This window comes from Scomber scombrus, chromosome 11 (genome assembly GCF_963691925.1).
Source record: "Scomber scombrus chromosome 11, fScoSco1.1, whole genome shotgun sequence".
Classification (NCBI taxonomy): Eukaryota; Metazoa; Chordata; class Actinopteri; order Scombriformes; family Scombridae; genus Scomber; species Scomber scombrus.
Genome location: NC_084980.1, coordinates 1,209,100 through 1,237,070, shown reverse-complemented (window position 1 = coordinate 1,237,070; position 27,971 = coordinate 1,209,100). Strand labels below are relative to the sequence as shown.

The following is a 27,971-nucleotide window of genomic DNA, read 5'->3' as shown; positions in this document are numbered from 1 at the left end:
GCTTGTATGAGTTTGAGTTTGTGACATAAAAAAAATCATTTGTTTATTTCAAAGGGCATGTCATAGCACATAAACCACCACGAGTGTGAAAATACAATATGAAAGTAAAGCCTGCAGTGTAACAAGGAGAGCAGACTGTCAATCGAATCATTGTTACAGCACAAATTGAGATGACACAGAATCCCCACAACAACTAGATCTGCTCCCAAATCTGACTCAGCTCTGTCTGTCGTTCTCTTTAGCTTTACAAGCTTTACAGCAGCAAACTCTCTGTAACCTCCATATAGTTCTATAACAACAGAAGCAGCTCTAACAGAAGATACAGTAGAGGCAAACACTGATCACACCACACAGTTTCCAAGGCCTTTATTTGTGTATCTAAATAAGATGCTGATGTATTGTTTAAAATGTGTGAGTAGTGTACTGTTGCAAATATGATGCAATTTTAGGATAATCTCAAGTTTTTGTCACTTTCTACTACAAAAGTATGTTGATGAAGTATGTTTGTTTAGATTTGATAACAGGACTGTAGAGAAACCTGGAACAAATCTTTTGGATTTCTACAGAAATGACGATATGTGCAGGAATGCACACTGTCAGCCACTGAGCGTGTACACTATCTGCATGTGGAAAGTAACATGGAAGAATGAACACAACATTCCAGGACACTCATTAGACTGTCAGTGGGTCATAACCTACTGTTCATGTGTATGTGAGCAGCAGAGATAAACAGAAGGCAGTGGACAGTGAAGGAACATGCAGGAGGCAGTTTATATCAGCATCTTATCTGTGAGACGAGTGGGAGCAGAGCAGCATCTTCATTTTAGTGCCAGAGTTAAACACAAACAGACCTCCTCACTGTCAAAAAGCTCCAATGATAATTAATAATAATAATTGGCGCCACAGTGATAGTATGTAATTGAGAAATGTGTAAATATGTCATGTTATCAGTACAGGCCTGCGAACATGAAGCATGGACTTTGTCAAACTCTGGGCAGATATCACTTCACATGACTTCTGTGTATCCAGAACACACATCCTCTAATTACCACAAAACATGATAACTGTGTATAATAAAAGGCCAGGGTTCATCAGTGTAAACATGTTTTGTTACAGAGCAACCTTCAGAACTTTACTGTTCATTCATCTGTTTTATGACCAACATCTGCACAGCAGAAAGAAACACAGTGAGACCGCTGCATTGGCCAATCAGACGATCAGATCATTGGGTAATCAGATATCTGCGAGCACACACTGTTGACAGATTACTTTGTAATGTGGATGGTGTAATTCTGCAGTTTACTTCATGTCTGTGTAAACACATGATAACGTGTGTGTGTTTCCTCTCTCAGAGTATTATACACCTCTGTGCAGTGTTACAGCCTTCAAGCTCATCTGTTACCTGATTGGCCTAAACATAAGACAAACAACAACAATGTTATTTTTTCAAGGTATTACACTTTAAAGTGGGGGTGATATCATATTGGAGGGCTGGCCAGTATATGATAGCAATAATCCAATACACCGACTGCACACAGATCACTTCCATATTCGCATATATTTTCCATATGGCAACACATTCATTTCACCATTTTACAAAAAACGTCACATCACATCTAAACTGGTTTTAATGACCAAAATTAAGAATAATTTAAATAAAAACATTTTTTAAGGTATTTTGCCTAAATATTGAACAATTAGTCAACTTTGGGCACCCTCAAATCAGGACTTTCTCAGTGTTCATGTCAATGGAGAAAGGAAATGCAAAGAGCTGCTAGTGTTGTGTGATCAATTATTTGTCCTATCAAAGTAAAAGACCTCACTATTCACTACTATACAGTATGGTTTTATATAACTGCCTTTTAGTGAAATTGAGATAAAGTAATTGTTGCCATAGGGCAACAGAGGCAGCACTGTGAGGAGAAAACTATTGTCCTCCCCAGTGTCACCACATTCATTCCTTCCTCCATTTTTTTCAATCACAACTGGTGCACTGAGCAACCGGTGGAGATTTCACTCTGATAGAGTGCATGACAATTTTGTAGCAATCATGTATCATCAAACGGTGTGTAAAGCATGTAACGCAGACATAAACATGCACAAACCTTAGAACATTATTTACAAAAAAATGTGTCAATAATCAGTGTGAAAGAGTCACGTGTAACAAGCACTCTTACGTGTACATGATTAGAATATAGTTTGTTCATCACACTCATTTTGCACAGACTGGCCGTCAATGAGACAGTTACTGTGAGTCTGTAACACAGAAAGCCTCAAACAACAATGAGTGGGTTTAGTTAGGATTGCTGGAACTGATGTTTCCCAACACGACTCTGATTGGCTCAGGGGGATGCTATAATTATGCGTCAAAACAAGGTAACGTATTTGTTGCTGATTGGCCCAGAGGCAAGTGCATCATTTATGGGGTACAGCGTGTTTACTGTGGCCTTGTTGAACCTGTCTTTCCTCATATCACTCCTACATACACCCAGACAGCCGCCCACTGAGCACAGGGTCATCTGTGGCACAGAGCCACAGCAGTGCACTCAGGGAACTCCTCTGTGATAGAATGTCTGTAGAACATGTAATCATTCTATTGAAGATTCATTTAGTATTTGCAGGCAGTAAACAAGCATGAAACTTAAGAGACAGTAGCACTGTGATGGCTATGCAGACTTTATTTTATTAGCTTTCATTGGTTGATATGTATTCAAGCCATTTGTCTTTGCTCCTGTCATATTCTATTTTCTCCCATTCTCAAACATAGTCTGCATATTGTTGCATGTCAGTTGTAAAGCTCCTACATTCCAATGTGGTCACTTCAAGTCAATTGTTTTCATGTCAATTGGGAGGATTACCTCATCTGCTCTGTGTCCAGAAATGGTAAATGGACTGTACTTATATAGCACCTTTATAGTCTTTACGACCACTCAAAGCGCTTTACACTACATCTCATTCACTCATTCACACACATTCATACACTGATGGCAGGAGCTACCACACAGGGTGCCAACCTGCACATCAGCTAACCATTTACACACATTCATACACCGTTGGCACAGCAACAGGAGCAATTTGGGGTTAAGTGTCTTGCAAGGACACATCAACATGTAGACTGGAGGAGCCGGGAATCGATCCGCCAATCTTCCAATTGGAGGACGACCGCTCTACCTCCTGAGCCACAGCCACCCCAAACATTACAGTTCAACATGTTGGGATATTATGCTTATTTGTTTTCTTTCAATGAGTGAGTAGAGTGAGGAGGTTGATGTCGATGCCAGTCTCATGTCTATATGCAGGGCTTTCCACAAGGATTTATATATTTATCTGTATGTGTTTATTTATTGACATCTTATCAAGACATGCCAAAGTGATGGTTAATGTATTGTTTTACTAGAAACATAAATGCACTCTTATTCAGTGTTTTAATTCCATGTTTTATCTAGCCTATGCATTGGTTTTAATTTAAACTTGATAGATTTCTGAGATAAAATCGATGCAAAAATAATTGTAAGATGACAAAACACAATCATGTGAATTTACTGAATCAACTCAACTTATTTTTCATCATGCTCACATTATTTTGAAGCGGAGGCTAGTGGTCGTCAATGTATAAAGTTAGTGAACACAACTTTTTAATCAAAGCTATTCTATTACAATCATAAATTAGTATAGTAAAGTATATTTATACTAAGTAGCTGGCTGGACTTAAATGAGCAGTCAGATGATTGGCTGGTAGTCTGTATGGATGTAAAGATAAGAGTTAAAGGCTGGAGGTCCATGGGTTGTCTGTGTGGTTAATCACACTCCAATGATTGTGTATCAGGTTTAATAGGTTTGGTTTAATCTTTTCTTTCTTTCTTTCTTTCTTTCTTTCTTTCTTTCTTTCTTTCTTTCTTTCTTTTTCCTGGGCTTATTTTTTATATGTGTTACTCTCTTTATCTCCTGGACATTTTTTGGCGATATAACAAAACACTGCATCCTGTTTGTTAAATTGACACACTTGTCTTTTGACTTTTGGAATCTCAAGATTTGATTTGAATTGATTGAGAATCAGAAGAGTTCATACTGGTGTTGGTGCTGCAGCCTGTGAATGTTAGTCTCTGGGTGATGGTACATTAAGGGATAAGGATGGTGATTTTCTACATTTTTCTTGTCCACAAATCTCATGGGTCAACCAACAATAAAATGATAGATAAACAAGTATTGTGAGTGAATCTATAGTCTAATATATCTTATTCCTGTGTGCCACAGATCTCCACTGTTATCCAAAAGCTATTAAAAACATCAGTGAGTCAGACTGCTGCACTGAGTGACATGTTCCTTTGTATCTGAACACAGTGCTTATTGTAACAGCTCCAAAGAGTAAAACTAACACAGTAATGTAGTAAGCTCTATGAACCAAACATGTTGCACATGTGCAGGGGCATCTGCCATACCCGTATAAATAACCTCACTCTTGATGGTTACTATCTTATTGCTATTTTTACTCTGACTAAATAGAGGAGTGAAATATAAGCTTTCCACACACTGTAAATCCACTCTCTCTGACCTGTTTCACATATAGGATATGCACTATATGTGAAAGGAAAACACTGTCTTTTCCACATTTATATAGTATATATGTTTTTTCTGCACTTATCTGTATTTTGCAGACCTGTGCAGACAAGGGACAGCAAAGAATACAGAGCTGCAGGATTAAATCCCTCTTGGCATTCTCAGAGAGTCCCAGAGAACAGGAGAGGAACAGTCTTTATATGTTAAACTGGCCATCAAACCTGAGAGACATTCCAGCAAGCAGAATACACAGTTACCCATGAAGTGTGGAGGAAACATTCAGACTCACTTTCAGACAGACTTTTCAGTGAATTCTTAAGTAAGTGATAACCTCAAAACACATCATGTGTGTAAGAGCTGATGCTGCTTCAGAGGGGTTAGTTGGGATTGACCAGGATCAGCGTGTGTGTGTGTGTGTGTGTGTGTGTGTGTGTGTGTGTGTGTGTGTGTGTGTGTGTGTGTGTGTGTGTGTGTGTGTGTGTGTGTGTGTGTGTGTTATAGTGTTGCCTACATATACATATACACCAATATTATCCATCATGCTCTAGCATTAGTATACTGGTAACAGGTGGTAATTACAACACAGACATATAGTGATGTATGGAAGTAGTCAGACAGATGTGTTTGACAACCTAATCTGTACCTGTGTGTATATGGCTTGATGTTTTGCATTCCTACAAGTTAGAAACACTCATCATTCCTTAAAGTCTAATAAATTATTCAGTCATGTCTGAAAAACAATCTGCCACATTGTCATTACTGTTTCATGATTTGGTCCAGTGCTTTAATGAAAGAGATCAAAATAAAGTGTCACTTTGTGCTTTACAGTACTCTTAAATAACTAATGTAATATACATGCATGACAGTCTGAGTCACAGATCCACCTGTGATTCGTCAGTCAGAAATGTCCTGATGACACAATATATATGGAGCTGAGGGAGCTCAGGTGCACATACAGTCACGTGCCTCAAAGCACTTTCATACCATCAGCCATCAGACTGTACAACACCAAACCTCCCTGTACCTCTCACTACCACTATAGACTAAGGCTGTCCTTTCTGTGCCTGTTTAATCCCAGGAACATTACACACTTGTATATAGCATAAGGAATTTATGTATAATGTAGATTTATATAATAACAGATTATTTTAGAGATTGTTTATTGTATATTTTATTTTATTTTTTATCACTTCACCATTGCAAGGCTACTGCTGTGTCAATTTTGAATTTAAAATAAATGGTGTAAAACCTGAGTGAAAGTAAAAATTCCCCTTAGCAGAGAATCAGAAATGTATTTAACACCCTGTTCTTATAATTTAATGTGTGAAAGAGCAGTGTGGATAAATACATCATTTAAGAAGGTCATCTAGACAAGGATTTACATTACCTGAAAATATGTATTGGTATGAAGAGGAAAATAATATGTTTGCCATAAAATTCTTGGGGAATTGTTATTGATTTATAATTTTGTGTTTGGCTTAATGTCTGTTGAAAGGGTGACAATTTAGTTTTCTTCTGTATGTACTTGATTGTTAATTCAAGTGTTTATGTGGCTACAGTGTATATGAGTGTGTATGAGTGTGTACTGTATGAGTGTGTATGAGTGTGTACTGTATGAGTGTGTATGAGTGTGTACTGTATGAGTGTGTATGAGTGTGTATGAGTGTATGGGAGGTGGACCCCAGGAAGAATAGCCACTGCTTATGCTGGTGCTGATGGGATGGGATCATAATAAAGAAACAGACAGGAGTTGGTATGAGGTTGTTTTATATATAGTCACACTATCAACACTATAGGACACAATGAAAAGTGGTGGATGGAGGAAGAAAGAAGCAGTTTGCTGACTCACCCTTCCCTCTGTGTTGGCAGGTCTGGAGTGGTGGTTAAAAGCGTGTGCCGGATCTTTATGATAAACCTTCAGACAGGAGTGTGATGTGATGTTTCTACAAGGAAACAGAACACAGAGATGATGACAGCTTCATGTTTGTCAGCATTTTTGAAGCAGAATTTGTTCTTTGTAATGTGTGTAAACAAGGACTTAATCATCTCATGTACTATATAAGAGAGAAGCCATCTGATAATAGATGGGAGATCATTTTAATACATTTTTAATATTTAAGAAAACTGTAATAGACTTGTGTAGAAAGACACTGTAACAATCTTACACAAAACTAGCCTGAAACACCATGACATTACATTTGTTCCTGGAAATATCTTACAATCTGAAAGTATCCAAAAGGCCAATACATGAAATAAACTAAACTCAACACCTTTTAAAGACATTGTTAATCCCAACTGCAACTGACAGCAACTGAAAGCTGTCAACCAAACCAACTGAATATACTTAATGTATGTTCTGACATGAAGGGGTAAATGATATAAAGGAAACAATCCAACAGGTAATATGTTGACTATGTTTCTGTTCTTACAGTAATCAGAAATGAATTTACTACATCACGAGTCCCTCACCTGATGTCCTCCAGGTCGTAGTAGACGTTGCGGCTGGTGTCTTTGATGTAGATGGCCATGTTGGGAGACTGCAGCATCTTCATGGTGAGCTGCTGGGGGAAGGCGGTGACAAACAGAGCCAGCAGAGCATCGTGACTGTCCATCTCTCCAGGCATCCGGACCTGCTTTGTCTCCTCTCCATACTGCAGGTACAGCACACCTGGACCCGACACACAGTGAGGGAAGGATTGATGTCAGAGCTGTCGGAATGGACCGTCTGAGTAAAGACATTTTTAGACTAGAAGACATGTGTCTAACCCCTGGGTCATTGTTAGACTGCGTAAAGTCACAATTACAGCACATATACTTAACTATTACAGTACTGTTATCTTTAACACAGGCATCTCAGTGCCATCCACAGGTCTGATAGAGTGAGGTTGGACTGCCCCTGGTACTCTGTATGGATCCTGAACATTTCCAAACTTCACTATGGGATGGTTGTTGGTATTTAAATGAATCTCTGTGCTGTCAAGTGTGAGCTTCCTCGTGCACACCACTGGCTCAGGGATAGATAGTTTGAATATGACTGTATCTATCTGTTTAACATTGGCATAACTGTTTGTTAAGGCAAACATAAAGTAAGCAAACCATTTGTAAGGCTTTAACTGTGAAGGAGCTCCAGCTTCCAGCTTCCAGCTTCCATTGCCCATGCTCAACCTCATCTTACTTACAGCCAGTTATTTACTGTGTAAAAACACTTCTACTTTAGGAAGGGTAAATAATACTAACAGCAACAATAACAATATTTTGTACTTATATAGCAACTTCCTCAACACAGTTACAAGGTGTTGCACAAGTGAAGCAATAACAAAAAGCAGCCGAGAAATGGTGTAATTAAGTGTGACAAAGAAGAAGAAACAGACCCAGTCGACTGCTCACAACAAGTGCTTACTAAAGCTTGTAGAAAATGAAGTTTGAACAGTACAACACCAGTAAACTCAGCATTTAAAGTGAGCTTCAAGAAGCTTATAATTACTGAACTGTACAAGTTGGTGAGCCAATAAATAAAAACACCCAAAACAAAAGTTGTTAATCCACTCAGTAAATTGGTAGCCATGGTGATGAAATGATGAATTTTATACATGTTTCATTGTTTTTTTCACACTTCATTTAAGAAACACTTCTCATATGAGTCATATACAGATAGTCCATAGTGTCTACAGGACAAAAATGAATGATAATGTTTAACCTGAATTAATCTTACATACTGTTCAAGGTCAAATTTGACCCAATTTTGCATTTCTTTTAGCTGGATCTCTCCCTAAATGTGAGCCACAATATACAAAAATGGAAATATATATATATTTTTTTTTTTGTGCAGCCAGTGCACATTTTTATGAATGTAAATGTACAACTTTGACCTTTATTTATTAAAAACATTCAAATATCAGCAATCAAACATGCTGTATTCATCATAATATATACAATAAATGTTCTCCTGGTCCATAAAATAGTGATTATGAATGTCTCTTTTCCATAAATAAAAAGAATACACTCTGAAAGCTTTATTAAGGATTGATCAAACATTTATTAATGACTGATTAGAGACTAAGAGTCAGAATATGAACTGTATGTAAGGGTTAAATATGATGATGAAATCAAGAGGGGAAAAAAAACTAAACTAGCAAAAATATAATGAAAATCTATAAAAATCCATAATTTCATCATCATGGCTGCCAACTTACTGAGAGGTTTAACAACGTTTGTTTTAGGTGTTTTTAAGTATTGGCTTGGCAGTTTGTACAGGTTAGTAATTAAGAAGTGTGTCACAGCTGCCTCAGGTCACCCTGTAATAACACCTGAGAGTGTGACATCACCTGTGATGGAATGTATTTGTTCTCATCTGTCAGCGTCCTCTCTACTACCTTTGAAGAAATGGACTGCTTTGCTTTACATCTGGGTTTTGTACCATTCTGACAGTTCAGGTCTGATTTGATGACACATTGTTGAGTTCATTCATATTAATAACTGCTGAAGGTTCCCTAATTAGACACTGTAACATCAGCAGGACTTTTGGTTCTGTATTGTTCTTCATTTGACCAATCGAAGCTACTGGAGGTTTTACAGATGTTGTTTTAAGACTTTTGCAACTATCCCAACTCCAGTGTGTGTGTGTGTGTGTGTGTGTGTGTGTGTGTGTGTGTGTGTGTGTGTGTGTGTGTGTGTGTGTGTCTACCTACCAAGTGACCTCTCTCTTGTCTGACCACTCGAGCGGCCTACGGGTAGGCTTGCTCGTGCTCTACAGCCCCTTGTAAAGGGGACTGCGGGGGGCAGCACCTCTCCTTCAGACATGGTCTCTGCAGCCAGAGGGTCCTGTTGCTCTGCCAAGCCCAGCACACCTGCACAGGGGGGGCTTTCAGAGGGCCGGGGGCTCCTCACCTGGACATTATCAAAAAGAAAACAGACTGAATTACACTGTGATTCTAAGAGTTTCTGGATGGTGGTATGAGACCAACACACAGTCACTGGGAGAACAGACTTGAAGTGAGAAAATACACTCCAGCATACAAGGCAAGTGAAATGTGAGCCATATGCAGCCCGTGTACACAGCCAGATTATTTAAAATAAAAGCATATCTGTTACTGAAAAACATGGCTGATCACTTTCTGTGTAGACACAGCATTAAAGGAACACTGAATCTTGTTTTTGTTCCTGTGTATAAGTCAGAGCAGTGGCATGTAGGTAACATCCACAGCACCTGCCGTTCTTAGTATCTCTGTAACAGCCAAGTATTATTCCTTTATTAATCCACCAGAACTGTGGTCTACATGTATGTGATTGGCTAATGCATCACCTTTCCTGATGATGTCATGTAGTGTTGCCGCAAAGGTCGAGTCCGGTTCACATTTTTTTGCAGTATGACTGTGTTTTCTCAACCTAACACTCTGCATTACATTTACTCCTCCCTCATTGACAATCCAGAAAGAAAGAAGAAAAACGTGGGTTATTTTTGGCGTTTTGTTCATCACTTCAGTGAGTGATAATAACACATAAAGTCAAAGAGAGGAGAAAATAAAGGTGAACTGCTGTAAACATCTGTCAGAGTTCACAGACCCACTTCCTGCTTCACTATGGCCTCACTGCAGCTGTGTGCAGTTTCCTGTTAGCAACATTTCAGTTTGACTTCCAAATAAACTGACCATTTGATTTTCTTATGTTGTTGGACTTCACTGTAATGATGTCACCATGTCCCCATATCCCAGCTGTTAAGTCACTACAGTATCATCAGAACTGATAGAAATGATGGATGGTTTGACATGTAGTTGTAATGGTGACGGTTAGCGTCAGTGAGGGTCCTCACAAGTATAGAGGTACAAACAGTGTATGCGTGTGCTAGTGTGTGTGTGTGTGCGTAAATCAGTGATGTAATCTGAGGTGAGTGGTCTGATTTGGATTTCCTCTTGGCAGCCCTGCAGTGTGACATGGTCCTGTATGCACACGCTCTCACTGATGCATGGCCGCTGAGCTGATGTTCGCAACCTGACGTGTGCACAAATACATGCACATACACAAATATACACGTACACAGACACACTCGTATGCATGCACATATTAACACACAGAAACACTGAGTCACTGCTATGTAATGACAAGGTAAGCCATTGTCGAGCTGCTCTCTGCCACACTCGGCTGAGTAATGCCCTGTGGCTAACAGGCACACACACCCACATTAGTCTGCTACACACCCGGATACACCCTCATGCGTCTGTCTGTCTGTCTCTCCCTCACTGCACGAGTTGTGATCACTGATGAGCAAAAATGTCATTGACAGGCCATATTTTGGAATATGAGCTGGTCTTGGTGGTGCGCAAACTTCGGGGTCACCTACAGTGGAGTGCCATCAGCTGAGAGGGGTGCAGAGGAAGAAGGAGAAGCACAACATATATGTTTTGTTGTCCTGAGCTTCAATGGTGTGTTCACATTCTCATTGTGTGACAGTGACAGCATGACTGAACGCAGGAATCTGGAATTTGAGTTCGGGGACTAACATTACCAGGGTCTGTTGGAAGTGCCAATCTAATTATATTACAATTCATTGAAACTACACTACCGGTCAAAAGTTTTAGAACACCCCACTTTTTCCAGTTTTTTTTTTTAAATGATGCAGTTTAATGCCTCATTGTACTCTGAAATGAAAGCATAGAACAAATAAACAATTGAGGTTAAAAAAGAAATCACAGAATCAATTTATAAACCAAAATGTATTCTAAACTTTTGACTCATCAAAGTAGCCACCTTTGGCAGATATAACAGCTGAACACACTCGTGGTATTCTTTCTACAATGGAAATCAAATATTCTGCAGGAGTTCCCATAAATGTGTGGCACTTGTAGGTTGCTTTGCATTCACTCTTCTTTTCAGTTGATCCCAAACCCGCTTGATGGGGTTTAAGTCTGGAGACTGTGCTGGCCACTCCATGTTTTCAAGTTTACCATCTTGTTCTTTTTTCCTGAGGTAATTCTGGTATAGAGTGGATGTATGTTTTGGGTCATTATCTTGCTGTAGGATGAATCCCTGACCAACTAGGCGCATACCAGAGGGTACTGCATGGCATCGCTGCAGAATGCTGTGGTAGCCGTTTTGGTTCAGGGTGCCTCTCACTCTGTACAAGTCACCGACCCTGGATCCAGCAAAACAGCCCCAGACCATGACGCTTCCTCCTCCATGTTTGACAGTTGACGTCACACACTGAGGAACCATCCTTTCTACTCAACGGCGTAAAAAACTCCTGCGTGATGAACAGAATATTTAAAAATTTGATTCATCAGTCCATAACAGCTTCTTCCAGTCTTCAGTAGTCCATTGGTGGTGTTTCATGGCCCAGGCAAGCTTCTTCTTCTTATTCTGACTCTTAGCAATGGCTTTCTAGCTGCAACTCCACCTGTCAAACCTGCAACTGGAAGTCTTCTCTTCACAGTTGAAACTGAGACTTGCTTACTACGACCACTATTAAGCTGTGCTTGAAGCTGCCTATCAGGCAAGCTGTTGACTTTCAGAAACTTGTCTTCTGATTTTGTTGTGACTTTGGGTCTGCCAGACCTCTTCCTTTCAGAGTTTCCTCCAGTTTCTGAGCGCTTTTTGATGGGGAAGGAAACTGTGCTCACTGACACCTTGACTTTCTTTTCAATTTCTCTGTAGGAACATTTTTAAGTGTTATGATGGTCTGTCTCTCTTCTATTGTTAATTGCCTTTTTCTTGCCATTTTTATAGCAACACACTACTTTCTGCAGTACAATACTGTTCAAATAATGCTCACAAGGGTATGATACCACAGTGTGTTCCAACACTACTTTTATGCAGACAGAGGGGGTTGTAAGTAATCAAGAAGAGTTGGGACATCTGTAGGAATTGGTAGCACCAACTTTCAAGGTTTGATCAACCTCCATTGCTGCAGAACGGCTTTAAGTTGTTAACCCATTTCTTGTTCCCTGAAAAAGGCCATTTAGTATAATTCTGAAATGGACATTATTTTTTAGTTTTGGGTAACCTTACCTTTTTTGTAACCTCTGGCAGTTCACCACTTACCTTTGTACTATTTCAAGCTATTCATTGAACTTGAACTGCTTGATTTTCAACAAAAAAAACTGGAAAAATTGGGTTGTTCTAAAACTTTTGACCGGTAGTGTATCTCAATCACAAACAAGGGATTTATGAATTGTAATCATGAATTTAACCCATTTACAACAAAGCCTACAAACGTTTACAAGCCACAAATATAACAACTCTTCACAACTTAGTTTGGAGGGCAATCCTGCAAATAAACCAGACTAAAATAAATACTTAATAATGCCAAAAAATTGAAATGAAAGACATGTATTAGTAATGGTTGACATTCCTCTTACTGGTCAAATGAACAAGCACTGGTCTGGTGATCTTACAGATCCAAAGAAAAGGTGAGTTTAATGTAAATAAATGATTTCCCAATGCTTTTTCAATCACTATCAAACTGTCAAAGCTTGATTTATGGTGATATATAACTGGCTAGACTTCTTCTGACCTTAAAAGATAAAAAGAAGACAGCCAGCCTTGACTTCTCTCTTGCTCTGGAAGACTGGATTCTTTGTATTTAATAATTCCAGATATGCATTAGGGTTATTGTTTCATTTAACATAAGAATGAGATAAGTAGCCAACTAGAGGCTTGGTTTCCTCCTGTCCTCTCCACCAGCCACCACTGCTCTAAACCTACACAGATGCAGTGTGGAGGTCAGACACAGTTCAACACTGACTGTTACTTGACGATGATGATGATAACGATGATGATGATGATGATGATGATGACATGAGACCGAGCTGATTTTGAAAAGATCAGGGGTGACACTGGATACAGAGAACAGGCAAAGAGTGAAATATAGAGAGACTTTATCTAAATGTTAATGACTGACAGTTTAATGGCAGATTCATGATATATTATAAATTGTCTGTAAAATGGATATGTGGGCATGTGGGTATACCATCACGTTTTCCTGGTGCTTTAACTTTGGGAATCTGCCCATGCTGAATTTGATCCAGTTCTATTTACACAGCAGTACAACTTATGAAATGTTGATTTAGTATCTGGCACACTGATATAACATATAAGTTACTGACTTTAGCACATTTTTCATTAGGCACTTGATCCAAATACTGGTTCATAATGAGAAGCTGCTAGCTGAATATTTTTTTCTTTTCCAATGAAACACAAGTGAAAGTCAAAGTTTAGTGAATCAGTGTATTTTGCCAATTAACACTGGTGCTAACTGTTTCACAGTTACTGTATTACAGTACATGAGAAATTGACAAAATGACAAACATATTAGTCTGTTGGCTTATGTTAGTAACTACTGAGCTGAAAACATCTCCTCTATATCCTTGTATCAGGCTGTGGAGTCCTATGCCTAGAAAAAGTCTTCTGCTGTCACTTTTTTACCTACAAAACTATTTTTTCAGTGATTAAAATAATAATAGAATAATAATAGAGTTTATAAATGTTATCCTGTTTAAAAAAGAGATGTACACAAACTTTTCCTTAATAAAGCGATAATGAATCTGACCAGTCTTTCAAATACAGCTTTTGGTGTTTGACAGTTTGCGATAGTTGTTGTTATGTACACATTCAGTACCAAAAAATGTTTTCCGCATTTCAAGTTCTTCCTCATTTACTCTCCAAAGTCAAGTCCTAACTGCTCACATCTATGGAACCAGAGACACATGCAATGTCACGCAATTAAAGGTTGAAACTGTTCAATTCAGCAGGACAACACTATTCAACTGAATTCATCTTACATAGGATGAGACTGTCTTGACTGTTTGGATATGTCTAACAACTGGAATCATGTAATCACAAGTACTCACAAACCTTTGGTCTAAAACCTTTGCTTTTTAGAGAAATTAGTACTGTTTTTTAAAACTAAGCATACCTTTTTCAGGAGGTTACCTTGCTCTCAAAGTCACAATAGTGAACACAACATCCTCACTAGCACATTGGTGATGTACAGTGCAAAATTCAGAGGAGAAATTCAAGTTAAGGATTTGGAATCGGATCAAATTTCACACAATGAACATGAATAGAGCCTTTATCTAAGCAGCCAGCCTTTAGTAAACACAACATGTCAGATCATGTGGAAATCTCTGCAAAAACTAAATAGACAAGCATCAAGACTCAGAGCTCAATATAATCAAGGCTCCATAAAAAGCATCAGTTCAATTCAAAACTAAAATAACTATTTCTCTAGTCCAATAAAAGCTCCATCTGAACAAGCTTCTTTAACACTGAACATACAGATAAATGTGCATCAAATATGTTGAATAGGTTAAATATGTTTTGTACCAATATTTAATGACACTACATATTACAAGTCCTATTCCACAGAAATATTCCACAAATATACCTGATACCTCAGAATATATCAATCATCAAATCGCCTCTGAAAATGTGAATGCATTTATGTACAATATATGCAACTGAAAAATGTTAATGTCGAGGTGACACACAGTCCACAGGATAACTAACCTCAGTGGAGACCATTGATCCACAGCACATTTCATGGTAATGCAGCATTTGTTTTCAAATTGTGTGTAAAAAAAAAAAGTTGAGTATAAGCCCTGATGATGGAGGTAGAGGAAATGTTCATTCTCCAGGGAGCATAAATGAGCATGTGCTCAATGTCATTATACAACTGAAACAACACTATTTCATAAACCTTCTGCAACAATAAGACTAAAAAGGACTTTGTGTCTTCACTTTTAGTTTAGTATTGTCATTTATCAATGCTGAGTAACACAAACTAAATTCCTTAGACAGAGATGTGCATGGATAGTGGAATGCAATTTAGATGAATTGAACCTTTTAATTAGCAATCGGTTCAGCAGTTGTTGATTTGATGTCTAAACCAAAGCGTTCAGACAGGCGGAAAGATGCAGGTCAACCAAGTGCATGAATGACCAAACACCATCATCCATCCATCCATCCATCCATCCATCCATCCATCCTGGATACACACTCACTCAAGGTAATTTACCAAATCCCAACCTTTCTCTATCCATGCATCCATCCATTTCTGAGTTGTGGTGGCATCAGACTGAGTAAGGACATCCTTTCCCCCTGAAAAAACTCTGGCTCTTCCTGGAAGACCTCAAGACATCCCCATGCTTGAAGAGATATGTAATGTAATCCCTTCAGCACATTCTGGGTCTGCCTCGGTGTCTCCTACCAGTCGGATGTGCCCAGCACACATTCAAAGGGAGGCATCCAGGAGGATCCTAACCAGATACACAAACTACATCGGCTGGATCCTTTCAACACAAAGGAGTAGCAGCTCTATTTCAGGCTGTCATCAGATATATCTAAGCTGCTCATTTTATCTGTAAGGCTGAGCCCAGACACACCATGGAGGAAAGTAATTTCAGCTACCTGAATACACAATCTCATTCTTTCAGTCATTACCTAAAGCCTGTGACCATAGATGAGTATTGGGATGTAGACCAAGCTTTGCCTTCTGGTTCAACTCCTTCTTCACCCCAACGGTCCAGTACAACACCCACATTATTACTGCCGCTGCACTGATCTGCCTGTCGAGCTCAATCTCCATCTTATCCTCACTCATGAACAAGACCCCACGATATGTGAACTCCTTCACTCACCTCTCAACTCACTCGCAAACCCAGAGGGATGGGAACCTTCCTGCTATGAGCATAAGCTGTGTCCCCATTTCATAATAATATCAGTACTGTATTCAGTACATACTACAGACTATCACAATATACTGCTCTTAAGTTGGTACCAGAAATCAATGCATGTGCACAAATGGACAATAGTGTATATCAACAGCACACTCAATAATGGAGCTGGGATACAGCCGATGAATGAATGAATGAATGAATGAATGAATTAATTAATTAATTAATGTCTTCAAGGCAAGCAACAGTTTAAGTCTTCACCCATTCGTTTACACCATACACACAAACTCATATACATCCATAAAAATGACCAAATACATAAATGCTGACAGGTGGGGGGACTTGTATCCTAGTGGAGGTGATTTAATGAAATGTCCTCACTCTGACCATTTAAACAGGAATCAGTCTGATTATTTCACATTAGAAGCAGCAAACTACAGGCTGATGACACATGGGGAAATAACTGTGGAGCCTGAAGCACTGTAATCCAAGAACAAGAAACACACATTGTGCATTCCTGTAAAACCCTGTTTAATGTTTCTGTTGAATGTTTGAAGTGTCCCCACCTCAAATACACGACGTAAGGTTTCAAAGATTGCTAATTACAGACCTGAGGGGAAGTTGACAAGTCAGATTAGTTCTCCCCCATGCTGCAACCTGAAGAGAGGACTGATGATGGTTTTTAGCAGTGTCACGTGGGCCTGAGCTGGAGCCACAAAACATGAGTCACTGCTCAGCTGTAGTAGAATGTGTCAGTTGGTGTGATCAGTCTTCTCTTCAAACTGAACATGTCCAAGAACATACAGCAGAGGGTTTTGTTGCTCAGAATAAACATCATACTTGTTATTGTGCTGAATCTGTGTGAGAAATATTAGTATAATTCTGTTTCAGTGTTACACAGTGGTGATTATCTTGCACAGTTGAAAGACGCAAACCTCAGTGCTCTGCGTTAGTAGATCAGCTTGCACATTTTTTAATGGGTGATGTCAAGTTTGCACACATTTTTACACATGCACCTTTAGTAAATCAGTCATTCAAAAATGACCATAGGTGCAACTGGCAGACTGCAGAGGAAAACAATATAAAAACCAAACCTGGTGCACCAGTTTAAAATGCTGTGCTCCAACATGTCCACTTACACACAGTTACAGTTACAGTTCTTGCCTGTATAACATCATTTGGAGCCTGAGTATGCGCAGTAGAGTTGATGGCCTGCAGGACACGCCCCCTCAGCCATCCTGCTCCCTGACAGAGATGTGGCTGCCACAGCTGTCAATCATAATGTTACTCCCCTTTTTTATATTGTCAAATAACTCATTAAAAACAAACTTCAAGCCAGATCTCCAATCTATCTCAATTTTATAAGACTTACCGAAGAAAAGCTGCTGCTAAGGATCTAACATTAGCAGATCACCATCCAGCTGTACACACTATAGTGAAGGCCACACACTCAGTAATAACTACTCTAAAAAAACATTACTTCAGTGGCAAGTTATTCAATGAAACAATGAGTTGGTAGGGAATTAAATATAGAAGTGTCACTTACAATCAACAAGTAAGTGGTGAGTTAAGAGTTGGGCTTTCACTGTAATACAAACCAATGGCAACAAAGCAGGAAAAGGAGCATTTATAAATGAATGCTCACCAAAATGGCATGTAATCCTCTCAAAAGCCTCAGTGCAACCATCTACATCCTGTTACTTCCTCCCAACTGTATTCAACAAATGTAAGCCAGGTGGGTAAATATGCCAGATGTAAAAGACTAACTTAACATTAGGAACTTGTAGGCACATGTACAATTCAATTTAATTACAGTTATTAAAAATGACTTTAAAAAGTAGGCATGGATGATGGTGTATTACTGTACCTGCATTAGTAACATTTCCTTTCTGACGTGGTGGGACATCATGTCTTAACAACAGTTCTGATTGACAATTGATGTATCCGTAATAGTTTCAACTGCAGAAACTTAAAATGTTTCAGTAATGGCTTTGACCAATGAGTCATTGTTGGATGTTTACATTTTTCTTTTTTTTATTCATCTTTACTGATAATGTACTACACTGTGACTCCAAAACTGAGGTACATGCTGTTTGTACCCCTTGTGGGTTGATTAACTGAATAAAAATGAGATGTGCAGCCTGCGCTCACACTCTCTCTCTTCCAAACAAACGTGGACACACTTGCAGCGACTCGTCCTTTCCCCTCTGCACACAAACACCCTCCTCTGAGCTCTCTCTCTGAGCTTTTACCCAACAGTCACGTCACGCCATCTACTCTTGAAAGGTGTGGTCATGTTATCTCCACTTAAAAACACTTGAAGGCTCATTATGCGTCTGTAAGTCATGGACAATAGAATAGACTGTAGAAACAAGGTGCATTCAGGTGCACCTTGCAAACTGGGAAATCTACATTTCTTTCAAAAGAAAAAAGTGTCAGACATCCAAGTGCATTCAAGTGTACCTCTTAAACATAGAAATCTCTACTCAAGTGGCCACTAAGGTTGTTTAAATAGATGAAGTTTCTATTTTTTTCTTTTATCACAGCATTTTTAATAATTAATAATAATGATTCTAAAAAGAACAATATCCAATTCATTTGTACATAGGCACATTTCAAAAATGCTATACCACATCCTAAAGAGAGAATGAAACCCTGGAGCCTGAATGCTTTCCTTACTAGTTAAATAATTATATATTTTTTAAACTGGAATTTTTATTGCCGATATTATTGATGAAGCATAGTTCTTTTTTGACATGCAACTCTACACCAAGTTTTAAAACTAAACTAAACTACAGGCCACAGCATAAATCCATTCAGTTACAGCCTGACTAGTACTGTATTTTTGAAGCTGATATCCATATTAAAGAGTTTAACACATCTGCTATGATACAGTGATTTTTTAAATGTTTTTTTTCACATACTTGGGATGTCAATAAAATGATTGATCAATCAGCACTGCAGCTGCCTTGATAACGTTCAGGACATGCATGACTCTGATTACAAGCGTTCAACTGTATAAGTGACACTCCCTGCTTTGAGTATATACATTTCAGTGGTGGCAGTAGCTGTTGAGAGATTTCCTAGACTGATAATGTTGGTGCAACAGTATGTGCAATTAAGGGTACTCAAGAAACCCTAAATTTGATCTCAGCGCCTGTAAAAATAAATAAATGATCATTGTATTTTTTTTTTTAAACATTTGCAGGCCACTATATGTCAAATTCAAAATAAGGAGCTGAGCCATCCTAAAGGTCTGATCCTAGAATCGGACCTGGTCACTGCTATTACAAAAATATTTTTAAAGTTGAAAGTGGATAATATTATATACTGTAACATTTTTAAAGATAACTTCTACAAATGTTACTTAAGTCATATCACTATGGTCACTATGACATCATCAAGATAAGGTTAATCATTGGCTGATGACAAAACTAATGACACAGGCTGAGTCAAAGTAACCAGGATAAGTAAACTGACTGTAAAATATATGAAATAGCCCTTTAACTTGGAAAACACCCTTCAGTACAATGCTGGAAGACAAGTTAACTTTTTAACTTGTAGAGGCTGTAAGAAACACTGCAATCTACCAGTGTGAAAGCGAGGCAGGGATACCTGTGACTACCTGTGGTACAGTCTACTGTCACTCAACATGGTGTATGGCTTTTAATGTGAACCTTTTAATTGTTGGCACAGAGAAGCAGAGCTCATGATGGCTGGTCCAAGGCATCTTTATTTACATTTAATTACACTGGCCAAGATATCCGAATGCATTAGAATATGCATGTAATATATTCAATAAGTTACCTTTGCTCTTTAAACAGCTGGATTGTGTTTATCTAAAGAGTCTCAGAAATCTCTGTCAAATTAGACTATAGGGCTGGGTGATAAGTCCATATCAGCACTTATTGTCTATACTAAAAAATGTTCAATCTTGAAATTGGCATAAAACTTGATGTTTGAACGTTTGCTTACAACAAGCTTTTTGTGTCATTTTAGTATTACAGAGAATATCTTTACTGAGATCATGTTTTATTTGACAGTTATTTCAGTGTACATTTGGGCCACATCATCCACACACCTAAACTCAAATTCAAAATATCTCAGTGGGCCTAGCCATAATCTAAATTAAAGATATTTCATTTCTAAAATTAAATAAACCTTTTCAAGATGTATCGTTAAATTAAAAAAAAAAAAAAAAAAAAAAAGGTAAAATACTGTAGGCTATATTGGGTCAGGAGCCACTTCTAGTTTGACTGCTCTGCTATCACAGATCGTAATCGCCCTGTCACATTATAGATAACTACAGGAGGGAATCTTGCCATAGGCTACTTTCATCTGCGAACACACACACGGTGCACCACCGCCACTGGATATAAGGAGGAGACTGTATATGATCTATTATATAACATACGTGTCCCTCAGGCAGACACCAACGTAAAGCCAATACTTCTCATGCCATCGCTTACACCACATTATCTATCACACACTAGAGGAGGTGTAGGCTATAACTGCTGATTAAAGACTGGTGGCGATCTTACAGAAAACAATACTAAAAGTGCTTTTTTTTTTTTTTTTTTTTAAATAACAGTATTTGGTATATCAGAGCAACGCCGAACGGAAGAGTGGACTCAAAGGTTGTTGTTTTATGTCATTTCTTGTTTGCTCTTTCTTGTTTTTGTTGTGTATAAATATGAGTACCGCTACAGACATGGAGAGATGTTAAAGGAGTTTGTCGCAGCATGGCTCCACAGAGCAGAGACAGAGACAGACAGGGCATGTGTGGATGGAGCAGCTCGTTAGTCCGGCTATGCAAACACACAGTAAGGCTTCACTAAAGAGGCTCGCTTCATAAAAGTGTCAAAAGATTCATAAAAGTTCAAACTTAGGTGGTTAGAGTGACTAAATGTATCTTTGTTTTATTTGAAGCAGCTATAGACTGCATGTTGGTCGCTGCAAAAATGAGTACTGAGTTGAAGGAGCTTACCTGCAGGCAGGGTGACGCTGTGCAGATGTCCGTTCAAAATCCAACAAACCTGAGTTTTAGATCGGAATGAAATCCCAGCTTTACGACTTTAAACTTCGTCCCTTTCGGGCTGCTCACTCAGTATACAGTATGCCTCTGTCTGTCAAACTCAGGTGCGTTGACAAACCCCACCTCTCTTTCTTGTGCTAGTGCACTATTACAACAAAACTCCACCTCAGCAAATAATGCTGGCTTTACCAGTCCGACCAGCAGAGCAGTTCAACTTTACGACACAACACACTTATTAAAGTCAGTCACTCATTTTAGTGAGTCCCCCCCCCCTCCCTCTCTGCAGTGGACACCTCCATCCCTACAAAATAAACTTTCTCTCTCTCTCTCACACACATACACACACACACACACACACACACACACACACACACACACACACACACACACACACACACACACACACACACACACACAATTAAATAGGTGAAGATTTGTTTATGATAGGGAAAGGTGTTGCAGGATTGTCCCTACTGATCTCAAACAATCTAGACCCTTTAACTCCACATAATGTTAACTGTAAGGTCTCTGCAGATTAAAAGAAGAAGAAGTTATGATAAAAGTTAAAGAGCAGGTTATGAGACATTATTAACTAGCGTCAGCACAGCAGCAGTAAAGTAGGTGAGGTGAAGAATCTGATGCATTTAGAGTTTAATGTTCCAAAAGTCACACAATTGAAAACAATTTCACTGGAAAAAAACAAAGATCATTTGATATGTTATTTATTTTCAGGCATTAGGTGTTGCTGCTCAGACATGCAACAATCACAATGAAACAGCTTTTTTACTGTCGGTAAAAAATTCCTCCCAAAAGCAAATGAAAAAATCTGCTCCTTTTTAAAGAAGAACCAACTTATCATTAACAGTTGAGCTTAGTTATAAGAATGTTCAGTAATCAATCGAATTATTCATTTCTAAAATTAGTGGAAGAAATATCTCTACTTTTTCATGAGTGGATCAAGAGCAGTTATTATTGTATTAGTTATTGCATATGTGTTATTAACACAGGAATTATTTATAACCTAGATTAGCCATAGCGTGTCCAATTGAATTGTTTGTGATTGTCAGGCAAACCAAAATCCTGTCAGCAGCAGCCTGAGGAGTTCAGGAGCTGAATGAAAAAATACAAGTTTTTGAAATGATTTAAAGATAGATTTGAGCATCACTGTGGCTCTGTCATGAAACTCCAGTTGTGTCCCACAAACTGAAAGATGCTGAGAGTGTCAGGTGAGGTTTAAAAAGCTTACAGCAGCCAATAACAGAGCAGCATAGATACAGCATAGATACTGTAAGTAGTCTATCAATAATCTAATATGTAAAAATCAGAGGAAAAAGTCATGATACACGTCCAGGCAAGTCAGCAGTTACATCCAGTCATGCTCTTTATGTTTGTATGTGTGTGTGTGTGTGTGTGTGTGTGTGTGTGTGTGTGTGTGTGTGTGTGTGTGTGTGTGTGTGTGTGTATAAACACGTGCCTGTGAAAGAGAAAAGAGTGATAGAGAACAAGTGATCATACACAAATATTTTGGCCATCCAACAAAAAAGTGTCCATTCAAAAGTTAAAACCCAGCCTACGCCTTCATGTGAAAGCATCCATTATCATGCACAGACATGCATGAGACACAACACTTACTAAAAGGTTATTCCTTTAGAGAAAACAATTTCTTCTCCTCCACCCAGTGCCAGTGTAACTTTCATGTCACTTTAATTTGATGTCTAAATAATGGTTAACGGGTTATACCTGACATAAATGATCCTCTTATGTTATGTATTTACAAAGGGAACTGTGCAGGGAACTGAACATAAGAAAGGTCTTGCTGATTTATCTAAAGTATGTCAGAAAAGATCAAATGTACAGATGGAGTTGTAGGTCTGATTCTTACTGGTTACTGAAAAAAAAAGTTAGGGGGCTTTTATCAATAAATGATATGGTGTTTATATGAGTGTTAGCCATTAGCTTTAAATTAGCATTAATAGTTCACTGCCCTGAAAACACTGAATGCCATGTTTACTGTCTGCAGTATATAAGCCAGGGGTCAGCAAGTAGGTTCAATGATGGGCCAGTTTTGTAAAGGGTTTTTCATGGTGGGGGGGGCAGGTAGCATGTTAGATGTGACAGCACTGAGCAGCACAACTCATTGTTTTTTGTGAGATTGATTTGAATCAATGCAGGCTCTAGATTGTCTTCCTAAACTTGACAGTCAGTTAAAGAACAGCAGCCAAAATCAACAAGCTTCTGTTCACAAAATCATTTCTGATAAGTGTTTCTTTCTGGGGTTTGAGTTTGTATGAGCATTTTTTTGTGAGCAGACACCTGGTTTTGTGATGTCCAGAAATGTCATAGATATAGAAATAGATATAGATATAGATATAGATATAGAAATAGATATAGATATATATATAGAAATAAATATAGATATAGAAATAGATATAGATATAGAAATATAAATAGATATAGATATATATATAGAAATAGATATAGATATAGAAAATAGGCTTGTCTTGCCTCCAGAACTCACACTGAGTTGGACTATTGTTGTAATATTTCCAGTTTCAAGTTGACTATGATACCTGCCCTGTTAGCAACATTTAGCTAAAGTAGCTAATGTTAGTCCAATTGCTCTGTGAAAAACTACTAGGGCTCGCTTCAGTCTGAAGTAGAAGGATGTGTGAAACACTCCTTATTTGGAAAGTCTTGGCTCCAAACAGAAAAGATGCCACTGACCATAAGTTACAACTCTGGGCTTCAAACCAGCTTCAGTGAAACCAATGGTTGATGACATATCTCAGATCTCACTATGTCTGTCTTTATGTTCAGTATATGGTACAACCACAGCTTGAGATCTCACCTGTTCCCGGATGCGTTCTTGCTGTCCCATGATAATTGCAGCATGGTGAGGGTACTTCTGTCTCAGGTGGTCCAGGAACACCTCCTTCTTCCGCTCCACCTCAGAGTGCTGCATTATCAGGCTGTCCAGCTCGTCCCTCCTGCTGCTGGCAGCGTAGCTCCGGGGTAAGGTGCTGGGAGAACGTGGAGCTGAACCATAGGACGCAAAGTCTGGGTTGCAGAGCAGGCTGTTGTTAGTGTGTTGTTTCTTCTGCAGCAGACGCTCAGTGCTGCTGTCCACAGCAGAAGAGGAAGAAGAAGAAGAGCCTCTGGATGGGGAGTTTCCTGGGTCTGGGCATGGCAGAGGAATGAGGGTGCAGAGAAAAGATGGAAGAGATGAAAACAGAGGACAGGACAAATACAGGGGTAGAGAAAGCAGAAAAATATATATGACAGAGTGAAATTTACAGTTACTAACTGTTCACAATTGTCACAGGTTGTAACTGTTAGTGTGTGCTCCTTTTTCACTTTGACACAACCAAATATGTTTATACATGATGTAAAGACATTTTACTGTGTGTCTTCTGCTCACTCAGTTCTACTATGGGAATAAGATTCACCCTATAAGCAAGAGTCTGAGGTTATGTTAGTAAAACTTCAGGACAGCTAGGGTTTTTGAAATATTGAAGTCATAAATCCAGTTCCTCCAAACACAAAATGTGGTGGGTTGGCTACAAATATATAAATGACACAGAATATAAAATATAAGATGAGATGATAATCATATTTATTGCTACTTTAACATAATACAATTGTATTTTATTATTTTACAGAATTTATGTAAAAAATATGTGTGGGGTTTTGGAGAGCTATCCATGGTGTAAAGTCACCTGTGGGATTTCATGATACAAATAATCACACTTTCACATTTGATCATTTATTAATTGTGTGTTTAGCAAATAATTGTAAAATAAACCTTTATTAGAAAACTTCTCAGTTACAGGAGCTGGTTTATATGACCAATTTCTTATCATTTACCTTTTCATGTCATGTGTCAGCTTCTTCAGTTTTTCATGTTTCATTGGTAATGCTTTCTTTTACAGGTCTGTCATTTCATAATATTATCTTTATAGTGTCTTGAAGGTTTCTTGGAAAGAATAATGTAATATGTGTTGTAATGTAATGTAATTAAAATAAAAATACTGCTTTACCTAAACCCAAATATGTATTCATTGGTATTTATAATAAGAGATATTCATATATGGGTCAATGACGTGACTATGACATTTTCAGTCTAACTGCATTTTTTTCAGTTAGAAAAAGGTTTAAATTGATTAAAAAAATACCATATATATGTAGTACCTTTCCTTTATATGAAATCACTTTAACTTTTCAAAAATCACAAGTTATTAGTAATTTTTCTGTTATTTAAAGTGACAAAATATCATGTGGTGCGACCAATAATACCAATAACTGTATTAAATTCAGAGTAAAATATCACTTTTAATATTAATCACTGATACAGTATGCTTAACTGAATTGTATTTTTAATTTTTTTCAATCATTTTTAAGCAATTTAGAGGAAAAATAAGTCTTACATACATTTAAGAAGGCAACTGTGACATAATAGAACATAAATATGAGATTATTATTTACAATAACTTAAAAGACATGCAAATAATTTGTTTCGAAACACTTAAATTCATTTATTTTAAGATAGATCATGGTCGCACCACATGACTTTTTTAAGGTCAGTTCTAATTCATCGAGATGGGAAAACACATAAAACACCTAATTTACTATTTTCATATGTATTTATGTGTACTCAGCCTTTCTTAATGTTTGAATTACTGCAATAGATATTCCCATATTTATTATTTTTAAATAAATCCTTATACGTCATTGACCCATATATTGATTTGTATAAAGCATATAGATGTGTATCATAAGTTTCATGGGTTTGTGCTACAATATAATGAGATAGTATATCAGAACACGACAATACAATCTGTATAGTGAACAGATGTACTGACTAAAAAACAAAGCATGACTCAGCTGGATAATAATACTACTATAATAATAATAATAATAATAATAATATAAATTTGATGAAATGTAAAATCTTATATAAACATACTGCTACACGTGTATGTGTTCATTAGAATATTTGTGTGGATCAGCCACTGTGCAGTTTCTATGTCGCTGAAGTCCATCAGTGTGTGGGTAGATGCTGTAATAATAGAGGAACAATATGCAGCTTTGCAGATGATGAGAACAACAGATTCAGGAAGGCTGAAAATAAAATTACATCTACCGTCGATTCAGCTTCACCGTCTACACAGCTGGAGAGCAGAGCAGTGTGAGCAGAGAATTACAAGGATTTATGTAGGCTAAATATGTGAAACCTGTTTAATACTGCTCTCATGAAGCGATTCTATTTGATCCTATTTAAAGTGAGAAACAAGACAGGAAGCAGTTACAAATATATATACAGAAATCCTCAGAAAGCACAGCTGCAAGCCAAAAGATTTAATGAGTTCCAAATAAAAATTCTGCAGCACAAGAATGAACTTGTACTGCTGGCAGACTTCACTTCACTTCACTGGTAAAATGTTTCTCATCTAAATTGACAGATAGTGCTACTTGTGTTTTACAGTGTATCATTAAATCAGAGCACTGTGTCGTTCAAAGTGCAACAATATTAAAATAAATGAACTAAATGTAACTAAATGACAGTATCTAATATCTAGCATTAGCTGCAGAGTTACTCTCAAGAAGAACAGACGGATTTGCAGTTTCAAGCTTTCTGTGTTAGTGTGACACCATCTTCAGGAGCAGGTAGAGGTGTCAGGAAACATCTAATAAATGCTCAGCAGCATCTTATGATGTCTCTACATAGGGCTGGGCAATATATTGATATTATATCAATATCGTGATATGAGACTAGATATCGTAATATCGCGATATGTCATCAGAGTCGTCTTTTCCTGGTTTTAAAGCTGCGTTACAGTTAAATATGTGATTTTCTGAACTTACCGGACTGTTCTAGCTGTTCTGTTTTGTACCCCTTTGTCATTATATCCACATTACTGATGATTATTTATCAAAAATGTCATAGTGTAAATATTTAGTGAAAGCACCAACAGCCATCTCTATGATATTGTGGCAATATCGATATCGAGGTATTTGGTCTAAAATATTGTGATATTTGATTTTGTCCATATCGTCCAGTCCTCACTGTACATCATGTGGACACCTTCAGTTCCTGTGACATCCCACATCTTTTTTAAACAGTGTTATGTCCAGAAGGCAAAAACATCTCTTTAATTCCTGGCATGTTTGTAAAAATTGTATCCTGATATTTATAGTTCAGTTGGCTATTTTTTATGTCTAACATGTTCGTTTCTGTTCAGAAACAGCTCCAGGGAGGAAGGGAGGGAGTGGAGGACCTGAAGCAGTGGAGGCCATTTAATCTAATTTATTATTTAGGTCAGTACATGTATTAAATATTATGTCACTGAATGTGATCTAAATATTTGTATCTCCTCCAGCATATGCATCAGCCCTGATAGAATCTCTGAGGGAGGACTACTCCACCTCAACAAAGACTCTAAGAGACAGCAGCGCTGCACTGTCCTCCACTGCACCCAGGTCCTCCTCCAGATACTGCCAGCAAACGCCAGGCAGTCTGCCTGTAACTTGCACGGTCTTAATGATTTAACACAGGACTTCAGTCATATGGATGTTGTGGATGTCAGTGTCACATTAATTCTACAATTGATAATCATATTTCCAGCTTCAGACATTATTTATTTATATTTGAAAACTGGAGATTTACATTAAATTTTGGGGGGATAATTTAAATAATCAATGATTGAATTTCCACT

General features: G+C 38.0%; 1 protein-coding gene across 1 annotated transcript in view; it reads right to left on the bottom strand.

The window, feature by feature from the left end:
- Positions 1 to 27,971, bottom strand: part of si:ch211-207d6.2 (sickle tail protein homolog) — a gene marked incomplete at its 3' end in the record, with an annotated part of 80,432 nt that overhangs the window by 30,153 nt on the left and 22,308 nt on the right. Inside the window, exons 2-5 of the mRNA XM_062429119.1 lie at positions 24,107 to 24,435; positions 9,246 to 9,444; positions 7,027 to 7,225; positions 6,407 to 6,500 (exon numbers count right to left, since the gene is read on the bottom strand). Coding sequence (XP_062285103.1) covers positions 6,407 to 6,500; positions 7,027 to 7,225; positions 9,246 to 9,444; positions 24,107 to 24,435 — 821 coding nt within the window. The remainder of the gene's footprint in view (positions 1 to 6,406; positions 6,501 to 7,026; positions 7,226 to 9,245; positions 9,445 to 24,106; positions 24,436 to 27,971) is intronic.